We start from the raw sequence: 14461 nt of genomic DNA on the forward strand, positions 1-14461 counted from the left end.
TTCAGGATACTCAATACATGCAAGACCTCCTTAACACACAACACACATTTTTTTTGTTTTTATTTGTCTGTACATATATCCCTAAAAATGGCAGAAAAAAATGTTTTCTAGTGCTTGCAGGTTTCCAGAGGGGACCCTGTTAAAATCCAAGGGAATTTGTCACTATAAATGATGGAATTCCACAAGAAAAGAAGGGGGATTACCCTAACAAAACATCTGCCTATGTCAACACTCAACACGGTGTCAAGTGAAACAAAGCTCCACCAGACACTGATCCGGAAAACCTAAAGCCTCCACTCTGCCACCACCTCCCTGCTGACAGCTGGGTGTGCCTGGAAAGCATGGCTGCTTCTCCCTGACACTGCTCTGCCTTAGAACTTCACACCAAAAGCATGCCCAGTGCTATAAATGCTTCATTCTCCCTCTTGGCAAAAGACAGGGGTTTTACTTCTCCCAAGAAGACGATCTTACTTACTTGGGATAGCGCCTCTGCTGAAAGATGGGCAGAATCTCTGTATCTTGGTTTGAATGTAGAAGCAGTAAATCCCGAAATCTTTCTGTCAGGACAAAGGAAAAAAGAAAAAAAAAGGAAGAAGAAAAAAAAGAAGAGAAAAAAAAAAAAAAGAAAAAAAAAAGAAAGAAAAAACAAAACAAAACCCAGATCGTGACTCTGCATTATAAGTTCAGGCCACAAGTAAGCAAGCAGTATGATCAGTGAATTCTCCAGCAATATTTATCACAGGACGAAGCTAAAGGGAATTAGATCTATATATTCATATAAAACTGCTGCTGAGACTAGAAATTACTGTTTCCCGTACACCCTTTTATCAATATCATAAAATGTCATCTTTTTTCATCCAATATTGAATTCTAGTAGTGCTTACAAGTCTCTGAGGTCTGCATACAGGTCTTCTGAGTATCATACACAGAGAGCCATAAACAGGCCCTTCCTTTAAGAGCTAAGCCTAAACAGAAAAGAGGAGCAATTACGAATTCACCAACCACTTAAGGATCACAGTAGGCTAAAAAAACCCATAGATTGATTAATTAATTAATCTAAATTAAATTGCAGTACGAGTCCTTGGGTAACTGACTCATTGGTGTTTTCAAAGAAGGTTTCAAGACTGGATTGCTTTTTGTTCTCTACCATACATTTAGAAAACTACATTATAGGATCATCTGCAGTAGGTAAGGATTTTGTAACCTGGCTTCACAGACCACCAAGTGAACGAGAGGCCATGGTTTGTGTAACTGCCTTTGATGCCTTTCTCTAGAGGTGTTTAGACAACAATAGATAAGGGAAATCTGTAGGACCTTGTATCAGTACCAATTTCTCAGTTCCTGGAAGACAGGAACACCCCCCAAATTCATTTAATACCCAGATTCAGGGATGGAAGGCAATTTCCTACCCAAGCCAAAATCCCTTTAGAACACCTGGTAGCTCTTCATAGCATGGAACATTCTGTTTCTTTCGTTACGTGACCTGGAATCTTTATTTAACCAGCCCTTCAGTGGCCCAGAAATCTTACACTTTCTGTAATACCTTATAACTGAGGCTTGAAGTCTTCAGGTACATATTTTATCCTCCATTTGCTAAACCACAGCTTGTAGCCTCTGTTGTGGGTAGCAGCTGTACTACGCATTTCTCTGAACTAGCCAACTCTTCCATGTATGTTTTTCATTCTGGAATCTGAACCTGAGGATCATAGAATCCTAGATTGGTTTGGGTTGGAAGGGACCTTAAAGATCATCTGATTCCAACCTCCCTGAGTGGGCAGGGACACCTCCCACCAGACCAGGTTGCTCAAGGCCCCATCCAACGCAGCCTTGAGCACTTCCAGGTTTGAGACACTGGCACAGGCTGCTCCAAGAAGTTGTGGCTGCCAGTGTCTCACCACCCTCAAAATAAAGAATTTCTTCCTAATGTCTAACCTAAATCACCCCTCTTCAAGTTTAAAACCATTTCCCCTTGTTGTCTCACTACACACCCATGTAAAAGCCCTACCCCAGGATGAGTGTAGTCTTTCCTCCCCTTATGTCCCTATGTATCTCCAAACATCCTTTAACACCAGGTTTACAGATCAGGAAATCAAGGCACAGAAAATTAGTGGAGGGAAAATTCTGAATCTCTCAGCTCCAGAAAGGAACCATAGCAGCTTTTTTACTTCTTACAGGTTAGTATATGATGTCTTTCTTAACAATCAGTTTTATGTACTGTTATGTCATCATAACTAAATTCTATTAACTTAGACAAAATTCTGCTATGCAGCAGAAAAAACAAATCCATGCTACAGAAAGTTACAATACTTAGAGGAAAGCACAATAAATCCAGAAGAAAAACTCTCTGTAAAGGGCTCAGTTTTAAAGGCCAGTTGTCTCAAATGGTCTGACCTAGTCTTTCATCAGCTGGCTATGATGTATTGCAAACATCTCAAGAGAAGATACCAGGAACTGCCAGTGACATAAGTAGGGCTGATGCTTAGAACCTTCATTTCTTTATTTCTACACCTTTCCAGATTCAATTTTGAAAGAAATAAGCACTTGTACCTGTGAAATTCTTGAGACATCTCCAAAATGTCAACTTAGCTTTCCCTGTACATATCCAGGACAGAGACTGAATGTGGCCAACTGCAATAAATAGAATGCTGTGAAGATGGAGATGAAACTCAATGAGTATTTTTCAGGGAACAGCCTGCTCATCGTCTTGACAAAAAGCTTGCTATTACACCTACTTCTTGACCTCTTCTTAAATATTCAGAAATATGCAGAGATTTGCTTTTTTCTCAGTCCTCTGGGACATAGCAATATGCTGTATGTGGGTATGCCCTGTCATCCTTGTAGATCTTCAAAAGCCACTGAAAAAGAACTGAAAGCTTCAGGAAGCTTTCACTCATGCGAAATATCCAACTGTATATTTGTCAGAGTGAACACGTTAACTAGCAACCCTACCTTGGATATCTCCCAAAACAATCCTAGATACTGAAACCCCTTATTAAAAGGCTTTGAATGGACAACAAACTTTGGGTGTTTCTGGTGGAGGAATGAGAGGAAGTTTTCAATGGCAAACATGGAACAATAGCACTTCCTCCCATGACTTGTGGGTTTTGACCTCTAGTACATGGTGTGAGTAACCATGATTAAGTATTTGCCAAGGGGAGGGAGACAAGAGTTATTTTTTAGAGTCTATTACCAGGTCCAAAAGCAATGCAAAGCATGGAGAGATATGTTTTTCTTCAGTTCAACACTGTGCCACACCACGTTTTTTGTGAGTGAGTGAAACTGATTTGATAGGCCTTGCAAAGGGCCTGTGACTCTGAGGAGAAAAAAACACATTCTGGGAAGAGCACAGGTCTGTTCCACTCCACTGTTCTACCTGAGATGGACAGCACCCAGGCAGACAGGCACATTCCATCTCAATCCCCTATACTGTGACTTTTTCTTGCGCTGCTGCCCTTCCCCATTGATCCAGTCTACTTGGCTGTACTCCCAGACTCAATTCAACAAGCTGTGAGCTTGAAAATATTTTGAATAGTAATGTGACAGGGCTGGCCAGTACTGGAGCGAAAGAAGCCAAGTTATAGCATCTGAAATTGGCCTAAACAGCTTCACTACTGGATCTTGTTTTAGTTAAAGTCAACTTTTATTTTTTTTCCGCACGCTATGGCAAATTTCCCAGGCAGATGTATTTTCTTTTTACTGTAGGACTTTACTCATTTTTCCATGGCAACAATTAAGCTATATGGTAGCATTTCACCCCATCTCAAATACACCTCACAGCTTCCTCCTGCATATTTAGCCTCCACGTTCTGTAAATCCTCTTAAGAGGAATGAATGACACACTGAACAGAAACCTGTAGTATTAACTTGTCACGTAGGACATATGGTCCTGCATGGACCTTTCAGGTTTAGGACATTCTCATATCACACATGCATGTTCTCAGTACAAAATTCACACGGATGCAAATGACACTATTGCCTTTAAGGACTATCCAGCAAGGGGATGATGGAGGTGACAAGATTTTTAGCAGCTACTGACAGAACACATGTAATTTTCGTGTTCTTACAAAAGTGAATATCAGAAGCCTAACGTTTGACAAGAGAGGGCTCTCCAATTTGCTAGGAAAAAAGAATCACCATGATAGCTTCCAAGGGGAGGAATTTTTAAAGAAAACTAAGATTTTCTTCTAATCAGTCCTACAGCAACAAATAAAAGACTTGAGAAGTGATGAAAATAATAATTAGAGAAATTTTACGTACTTTTGATTTGCTGTCACTAGTTGATAGAACCAAAGGTAGACACAAATACTCATATGTGGAGAGACACATCTCCCAAATTTGATTCCATCATTTCCTACAGCTTTCTACCTAAAATGAGATTTTTAGTTAGGTCTTACTCTGATTTACTAAGAAAACATGAATAACATTTCCTTTACCAAGTTTTAAAGACTCCTGAAATTTTGCAATTATCTCTCTCTGTCCCTCATTCTAACCATGCAATTTGCATTAGTTTAAGTCTGTTCTAGCTCATCATTCTACTGAGTGTGACACTGCAGACCTCATCCCACTGGCTCTCCCATAAATTTGCCCACAGTGATTAAGCTCTCATAGATGGGAAGAATGGTTGCGCGGTCATGTCTTACACCTAAAATAATTTTTTCCACATGCTTAGCATCTCCATTACCTCCTGGCTTTCATTTGGAGCATACAGTTCCTTCCAAATCCTTGGTCAGTGAGAAGTCCTCAGTCTATACAATCTCACTGGGATCATATTTGTTTAGCTAAATGTGTATTACAGTTACATGTGATGACCCGGGGCTGGATGCAATCACACAATCTTATGTCCTGTCCTCTTAAATTGAGGTTATAGACTATAAAGGAGAAGAGAAAGCTTGACATTGAAAGTTTTAGAAATGTAATCTGTCCTCTCACATTGCCCTCTCTTCTCTGTCTCTCAGTTACTTCTTCTTCCCTCTTTTCTAATTTTTATGTTGGAAACTTTAAAACCTCCCTGCTCGTAGATCAATATATTCACAAGTCAGCTCCTGGAATATCTGTACAAACCCTCCTCTAACATCTTCAAAGTACCTGTTATGACAAACCACTTACCAATTTACAAGGAGAGAATGATACATTTCAAGGAAAGTTTCCCTTCTGAAATATTTAGATGCATGTCACTGCTCTCAAGCAGAACGGGGTTATGGTCAGTATGGGGAATAAACAGGAATGCTAAAAAATGTGAGCAGAAATGGGGGTACTGCCTGAAGACCATTCAAACACAGGCAAGTTTACTTTTCCAGGATACACTATTAGAAAGGAGAGACAGAGGGAAATTTTACAATATTTTAATATCTGGAGCTCTAAAGGTAAAAACAATTAATTTCATATTTTTATACAGAAGGTTCCTATGGATAAGGCAATTTATTATTTGTATTCTGTGGGCAGAGAGACTGTGGCACAGGGAGCTCCGGACTTGTTTTTCAATGCTGTCACATCCCTAAAGCTCTTGTTGCTTTGGCATCTTCTTCAAAGTGATACAAATTACACACTAGAGTTGTGTCAGATTTGACTTTAAAGTCAGGTCTTGTGGTTCTTCTCCTTGGTATAAAATACTTTACAGAAAGTAACAGAAAACTCACTCCACTGAATTTCAAGAGTCTTGAAAAAAATCAAATTTCTTTTCTTTCAGAGTTTTGATAGTTTTCTATCTATGAAGCCACAGTAGTACTGAAGTCTGAGGTATTACTGTTTTGTAATACCCAACCACCTTTTACCAAGCAGCTTCAGACCAGTCTTAACCTCTAATAAAATCACATTCAATTGCATGCAATCAACCCATTTAAGAACACTGTGTAACTGATGGTAATTGCTTTTTATGGGATAAGGATTTTTATATCAATTTTATGGGTTTATATTTTTTTTAATCAAAGTTCCTTAGAAAAAAAAAACCAAAACCCAGAAACGTGATTAGAAAGGAACCAGGAGAGTTGGTTGACAGTTCATTGACAGGAGAACAGAATTGGCTCAGAAGTCCAGAACATTGTGGTCCAGTCTGCCTTTCTAGCAAAGGTCTATCCATAGCAACACTCTCACACATTTGCATATTTTGTAGTCATGTTTCTGTAATTGCCTGTAGCACTGCTGTATTCATTAAGACAAAAACCTAAGTTCCATCTTTCACTACATGGACACTTGCAATCCCTGAAATTTAAAACTAAAAAAGTCTGCCTAGTTTTATACAAAGTGTAGAGTGGTCTGGAGCACCTCCTTTGTATAGATCCTCAACACTTTGCAATATTTAAAAAAAAAATAAGTAATGAAGTCAGCTTTCTTAAAACTGTCAATGGCATTTAAGAGGATTTGAGACCCACTAAAATCTGACTTTTTTTCAATCTCTGTAAGTTTGGAAATGCTGTCAAAAGTAGTTACTCATTGCCTTGTAAAAAGAAAGACATTTAGGAAAAAGCCTTTTCCAGTTAAAGGCTGTAAAACCATTCTGAGTGACATGATGGCATAAAGTTGAGATTTTCAATATTTTAGTCTGACTTGTGGTTTATGGACAAAATTTCTGAAGTCAGGGAAATTTCACTTCTTTCCTCTTGAAGAGTCATTGCTACAAATCTGCTCCATCAGATTAAAAGATGAGGAAAGAAAACAATGATTAGATAATGTTGATGAGATAAAAGTTCCAAAATAATTATATCATAAGTTTGGAATTCCCCTGACACATACTTTTATTGATACAAAGAGACAGGGTTTTTGAACAGCTTGATCTTCCATGATTCTCAATCCCTTAAGCTTCATGGAGTTTAATTCTTCTGTTTTTTCACCATTTCCTACCCTCCTGACCAGTTTACAGAGATGCTAAAAAATATTAAAACCTAGTAAAACCCAGAAAGTTAAATAATATTTGTTATTTATATTAATTTAGGGAAAATACAGAAGCTTTTACAGAAAGACAACTGACATCTTTATTTTCTAAGCTAGGTGAATAAACAATAATCACTTTACTGCTCAATATTTTCTGTTGCAGTTTAGACTGTTTAAGCAGAGGCGGGAAAATAAGGAAAAAGAGTAAAAGGCAGTTCTTGTCCAAGGAACCTTAAAAACATAGAAAATAAATGATGGGAAAGAAAAAGCGTCACTTGCTTTCTTTCAAAACAAGGAAAAGAGAGATGCCAAGGGCCATATTTAGACTGCATTTTGTACATTTAACATGAAAAAGACAGCAGTGAGCTACCCAGACTGCTATTATTACACAGCCAGACTCTGGGTTACTCAGACAGGCAGTGAAGAGAAGTGGATAGAACACCAAAGTTAAGAAGTCTTGATGCTCAGTACTGTGCTAGAAAACATTCCGTAGGTTGTTCAGCAACGCCCTGGCAGAGCTGGGAATTAGCTACACTGCTGGAGTTCAAAATCAATATCTTAATCAAGTAACTTCTAACTGAAGACTATTTCTGTCATGACAGAAGAATTCATTCCACTACTTCACACTTACAAAGTACAACAACAAAACACAGTTTAGAAAGACTCAAAAAGGTAGCTTTAACTTTAAAAAAATATCTTTATAAATGCATTATCTGAAGCAAATGTTACTTACACAGACTTTTCTAGCCCAAAAGTTCTACAATTGCCATATTTGGCTGTTTGAACTCCCCAGGGGTTCAATGCACACAGGCTCAGCTACCATTTCCTTCACAACTGGTGCACTTCCCTCTTTCATAACATGCCAGAAATGATGAAGCATCAGTATATCCTTTTTTGGCCTTAAGGTAAATTATGACACTTTATCTAAAAATTCCTTTACATTAAAAAAAAAAAAAAAAAAAAAAAAAAAAGGCTCAACTTATCTCAAGTTATGCATGAGGAAGATGCATGGTTATCTCTTTGTAATCTGATACAGAAACTAGAGAAAGTCCGACTTTCAAAAGCTCCCTGGGAAATGGAGGTACTACCCAGCTGCATAATTACTGCAACATTATCCAACACTGCCAAGCCTCAGAGGGTTTATCTCTAAAAAGCTGTGCAAAGGCACAATCCATCAGCCTGTACTGATTCACACCCAGGGCACTTCTACACTAATGTTGTGCTTCACATGCAGGCTCCTATGGAATAATCAGCACAGGCCAAGACCCTCCTGATGCCACTTTGCCAGCCTAAGGTGGTTTGTCTATCAAGAAATGTCTTGACTTTTCTTTAAAGTACTTGGATGTAAGCCCTAACCTATCCCACATCCTTCAGCAAGGAGTTCCATGTGTCTCTTATCCACTACACTAAGAGTCACCATCTTATGTTTGCTCTGAAATAGTGTCTTACTGACTGTATTTGATAGCCAAAAGTTCTGATGCTGAAAGGAGTTGTGAACAGTTAGGCCCTACCTATTCCCTTATACTCAGCGTTATGCAAGATTTTGTAGACCACTGATATATTCCCCTGAATTATCTATTTTCCAAGCTAAAAAATCCCTGCATACTCAGCTGTGCATACTCCTGTGTTTGGATGCCTTTCCATGCTTTTGATCATCTTTGTCATTCCTTCCTGAACTCTGTCCAGGATCTCTGAGAGATACAGACAAGACACATGATTCAAGTCCTGGGACCACAACAGTAATACCAATACCCAGCTGCACACTGATCTCCTTTATTCTCTGATCTTCTAATAATTTTTCTCTGCATTGCAGCTGAGCTGATGTCTTCATATTCTCGGGCTTCCATGGTCATGTAATCTCCAGCCATGTGTATTAGTTTGTCACCAAGTGTATCAAACATCAATTCATACCCACATGCATAAGTGCACTGGTATTTTTAGCCAGGTATATTATTAGGCTTGCAAGTGTAATATATTTTATACATTTGAAGATGCTATAAGAGCTTTTCATTAAACACATTTAAATGATGGTGACTAAATAATGGTATTAATCCCATCCAAGGCTAAAGTTCTGTGTCATAACAAAACAACCACTAGTCAGTGGAATGCATTTTTTTTCTATTCATATTTGGTCTCAACTTAGACTGTAAACATAGGATCATTCCACCCTCTTACTAATCCAGACACAGCTTCCTTATTACATTTGAATATGTACATAGATTACAGAGTAGTTGAGGACAGAAGGGATCTCAGAAGACAATCTAGCCCAATCATCCTGCTGTGTGAAGAGTCAGCAAGAGCAAGTCACTCACAGGTATGTTGAGTTTTGAATAGCTCCAAGGATGGAAACTTCACAATCTCTCTGAGGAGGCTGTGCCCATATTTGATCACCCGTCACCCAGTGGAAAATTTTTTTCTTACATTTAAAAAGAAATTCAAGTGTTTCACTTTGTGCCAGTTTTTCACTCACTGGGCACCACTGAGGAGAGCCTGGCTTCATATGCTTTACTGCCTCAAAAGCATAAGTAGACAGGACAAAAGATTTCAGAGGGAACATTCCATGAAATTTGGATTCAAGATCCAGTGAACCTTTCCCTGTGCAATATTAGGGAAACTTTAAGGCTGATAAGATTATATTTTATCCTCAGCCACTGTTCTTGAGGTGGGTGATGCATAAAATGTTTTGCACACCCAAACCCACACACCAGGCCAGTCTTGTACAAAGCACTCCTACTCCATTACCATGGAACAGGAGGGAAGCACTAGCAGATTTTGGCCTAGTAAAGGATGCCCCTCATAGAGACATCACAGCTAAGGACATCCCAGGTCTTTTGTTCCAATCAACTCCTTTCTTAGAAGTCACCCTAGTCACCCTAGATTTCACTGATACAATCAGCAGCTATTTGAATGGGAGAAAAAAAAAATCAATCAGTATTTTGTGCTGTTTGTACTGATTGTCACCTTTAGATAAAACTGCAACCCCACTGTTTGAGGTGAGGGATGTAGCAGGTTAGGAGGCAGCTGTCCCCACAGCTGATGACCATGAAGCCAAGAAGCTGGCATTCCAGAGGCTGGGCAAGGTGGATGCTGGCTTCTCGTAGTTGAGTCAGGGATGGGAGGGGAACGAACATTCCTAAAGAAAAAAGAGTTTGCAGAAAAGAACAGGAGTTTCCTTCTCAATGCCCCCTTACTCCTAGCCTTGCACTATAAGACTGGGGGGAAGGGTGAGATTACCCATCCTGCTTCCCTCCAACTGCAGCAGCTGTGAATGATGTTGCTAATCACCCAGGCTTAACTGATGTTAGTAAGGTCATTAAGCACAACTTCTACTTCCCCACAGCCCAGTTCTGTGAGTATCTACACTGAAGGCTTAAATTGTTCTCAGGTCTGTGCTGAGGGCCAGGGGATAAGCTGAAAAAGAGACAGCTTGAATAAACCAGCTCTGATCCTCACCCTGGGGGGGAAACTGTCTAGCCAACCACCTAGCTAAACCAAAATGCTAGAAATAACAGTAACAAGGCTCCAAATAAGAAACGAAAGAAATGAGGTATTCAGAGACTCCATTTATATATAAAAAAAAGGACTTCTGTGTGTTGAGCTGCTTGTCTTCCAGAGCAGACATACACATTCTTCCCTAAAAGCAATCCTAGCACTAGGTGCACTGAAGCATAACACAGAATAAAGTGTTATCCACTTTAACTTGAGTTAGCTCAGCTGGATCCTATTCTCTATATAAATTTTGATATTCAACTGGGGATGATCCACCAGGAAGAAATACAATTTTTATTCCAAAGCCTCACATCTGAGGCTCCATTTCTTATAGTATCTCTCAAAGCATAATATCAAAACCTCAGCAGGAAATCATCTGAATGACTGGCAAATGTAATGAGCCATTAGATACTGTTTTTTCTCTTTTTCTTTTTTTTTTTTTTTTTTTTTTTTTTAATAGGTGATAAAACATAATGTACACAAGTGCATCAGGAAATGTATTTAAAATCTGGTTCAATTTCACCCTGCTGGGAGCAATTCTGTTATTTCTTCTTACATCTGTATTAGACAAGTCATTCCTGAGAATGTAAGCCAGCCCACTCCCTGAATACAAACAATATATAACATATTCTGGGCAGTTTGGTTTCACTCTTCTTCAATAATTTTTTTAAAATATGTATATTTGCTGACTTAGCACTAGCAAAATATGCTGTGGGATTTTCAACCATATTGTTGTCTCTGTCTTTCAAGTACCATGATGTTATGAATGTAATAAAAGACCAAATAAACATGTTTTTTACATGACAGAAAGGCTTTTACTACTCAAGGCAACAGAAAAAGTATTCTTAGCCTTGAATGGGAAAGAAAAGCTTGAAAATATTATGTAATACTACATTTGATAATTATGTTCTAGAACAAAGAACCAGTGGTTCAATGTGATTTAGATCGCACAGCTCCTGCCATCATCATAAGGAAATGGTTTGGAAAGTACTTTTCTGAAAAAAATGCTTTTATAAATTTTTATAACTGGTATTATATATCTATCTTTTGGTTCTTTTAGTTACCAGTAAGGACATGGAATAGAGCAACGTGTATCAATGTAACACCACAAATTCAGCAATATTAAATAGCACAGAAATTATAAAACCCTCCTTATACAGAAATGGCACATACTGGCACCTACGTGTTGAGAAGTACAGGAGACTGAAAGAAATATTATTTATAAACTAAGTTTTGGATTAATGAAATGCTGCTTTATTTGGAAACTACACTGAGAAAATTTCACTTGCCATGCTTGATAGCAATAGGGCACAATTAACATAATTACCTCAACTCTTTAAAAAAATGCAAACATCAAACAACAGAAATTATGGAAGTGTCTTCCTGTAATTATAAATTTAGCCTTTTTCAAAGCAGTTGCTGCTAAGCTCAAGAGACACTCAGCTAACACAGTGTAAGTGAGATCCTTGAGTGAAAGCCCTGTGCTGTCAGGCTGGCACCAGTCATTTGGCAAAGCCCAGCAAAGCATCACAACTTTGTCTTTGAAAATGTGCGTGGTTGTCTGTGGCATTTTTCCTTGAGGAAACAGCATTTTCGGTGTGCTTAATGCATAAGGGAATATGCTAAATTTATGGAGAAAGATAGTCCTTAAAACTGCTTAACGCACAGAAGAGCACAAACTGCCCACCCATTTATTTTCATTTCACATAACGCAAGGAGGCTTCTCGGTGTCCTGGTGATCATCAACAATACAGTAAAATCATCACAGCAGCCATTTCAGCAAAACTCAAAATATCCAGTCATCTCTGAAACTCCTCCTCTCCTTCAAAATCCCCCTCCAACACTTAAAAATGTGTCAACAGCCCTCAGTAAATGCCTCCTTCCATTGAGTTTCCCTATGTTCAACACACAGAAACCCACAAATGTGATCCTATTTGGATCCACAGACCTTCCAGGATCTCTCCCCAGAGTTCTCTCTTATAATCATGGTAATTTTTACAGTATAACTTAGACTTTTCTGCTTCCAGGTAAGCCACAGACCTAAGCAGCATCCACTGTTTATCAACTTCTACACATACACAACAGTGTCACAGAATCATCTGGGTTGGAAAGGACCTCTGAGTCCAACCCTTAATCCACTATCACTGTGGTTACCAGACCATGGCACTGAGTGCCACATCAGTCTCTATTTAAAAACCTCCAGGGACAGAGAATCCACCACCTCCCTGGGCAGCCCATTCCAATGTCTGATCACCCTCTCTGTAAAGAATTTTTTCCTAATATCAAACCTAAACCTCCCCTGGCAGAGCTTAAGTCCATGCCCTCTTGTCTTACTGGTAGGTACTTAGGAGAAGAGACCAACCCCCCCCGGCTCCAACCTCCTCTCAGGGAGTTGTAGAGAGTGATGAGGTCTCCCCTGAGCCTCCTCTTCTCCAGACTGAACACCCCCAGCTCCCTCAGCCCTTCCTCACAGCACTTGTGCTGGATCCCTTCACAGCCTCCTTGCTCTTCTCTGGACCTGCTCCAGCACCTCAATCTCCTTCCTGAACTGAGGGGCCCAGAACTGGACACAGGACTTGAGGTGTGGCCTCACCAGACCTGAGTACAGGGGAAGAATCCCTTCCCTGGACCTGCTGGCCACACTGTTCCCGATACAGGCCAGGATGCCATTGGCCTTCTTGGCCACCTGGGCACACTGCTGGCTCATGTTCAGCTTCCTGTCAATCCAAACTCCCAGGTCCCTTTCTGCCTGGATGCTCTCCAACCACTCTGTGCCCAGCCAGGAGCTCCCCATGGGGTTGTTGTGGCCAAAGTGCAGGACCTGGCACTTGGCCTTGTTGAACCCATCCCACTGGAACAGGGTCCCTTCAAATTACTAAAATCACAGTGATGCTTTGCATAAAAAATTCACCCAAATCTTGCTCTCTGTAGATGGTCAAACATTTTCAATCAATATGTTTAGATAGGATACTGAGATTTTACAAGAAAAAAATTACTAAAATGTAAAAAAATCAACCCAAACACTCAAATTTTAGGCATGTGTCTGGGAATAGATAGATAGATAGATAGATAGATAGATAGATAAAGTGTTTTAAAAATGTGGCATTTTCTCACATGCCCATCTCTTTTTCCAGTTAGACTTGTCAGCCAGACTGTATCTGCCATGATGCAAGTACTTTCTCTCTCCAGGAGAGAGAAGATCATGGCATTTTATAACAAATGCACCCTAATCTGGGAACCCAGCCAAAGGAAGATAAAGAAAGATGGAGACACAGAAATCCTAAGAGGCAGTGAAGGGTGCATTTACAAGCGATATTTTTTGACTACATGATTTTTTTTTCATAAATGAATAACATTTCTCATGGAAAAGATAAATTAACTTTTTTTAAAAGGAAGGGGAGGGCACACCTTCTGTTAATTTACTAAGCAATTTTATTGCTCATATTGCTCCAGAAAAAAAATTGCTTTAAAAAGGTAAGTGGGAATGTTATTTCATTCCCTCTACTTTGCTGCCTCATTGTCAAACCTGCTGTAGGCACTGCATGCCTGAGAGACAACCTGTTTTTTCTGGACGTTTCAGCTAACCTAATAAAAAATACTACCTCTCCCTACAGAACCTGCCTCTTATGGAATATTATTTCATTACAATGTACTTTGGTCTAATCTACTATAAATGTCACAAACAATCTAAGAAAGAAGTACCATGATACCCTTTTTGAAACAAGCTCTATCATTTTATCCCCATTCTGAGCAAAAACCACTTTTATTAAAGAAAAAAAAGGAAGAATAAGAACATGCCTAAGATGCAGATTCTGGATATTAAGTAAATGAAACAAAATACAGGCTGCAGCCTGCCCATCAGCTGCTGCACCACATACCAAAGTGCTGCTCGCTGCTGTCAAGACACACTCTACCCCACATACCACAACAGGAATGGGAATGCAGTCCCATTCACATTTTGGAAAATTATTTCCAGCCTATGAATTTCCTTCTATAATCTCTCTTCACAGTGCTTTAGTTAGTACTGAGGAAACTGCATCATTTGTCTCATTAAGAAATGCCCCATTCAGCACATAGCAACTGCCATGTCAAATCTCACTCAAAA

At 39.3% G+C, this 14461-nt stretch overlaps 1 protein-coding gene across 5 annotated transcripts in view; it reads right to left on the bottom strand.

Annotated features, from left to right (window-relative positions):
• The window catches only part of NOX4 (NADPH oxidase 4), a 102300-nt gene that overhangs the window by 34200 nt on the left and 53639 nt on the right, over nucleotides 1-14461 (bottom strand). For all 5 annotated transcript variants that reach the window (XM_071733459.1, XM_071733468.1, XM_071733485.1 and 2 more), the window contains one exon: nucleotides 476-557. In XM_071733459.1, the coding sequence (XP_071589560.1) occupies nucleotides 476-557 (82 nt within the window). The remainder of the gene's footprint in view (nucleotides 1-475; nucleotides 558-14461) is intronic.

Source organism: Heliangelus exortis, chromosome 1 (assembly GCF_036169615.1).
Source record: "Heliangelus exortis chromosome 1, bHelExo1.hap1, whole genome shotgun sequence".
NCBI classification, from domain to species: Eukaryota; Metazoa; Chordata; class Aves; order Apodiformes; family Trochilidae; genus Heliangelus; species Heliangelus exortis.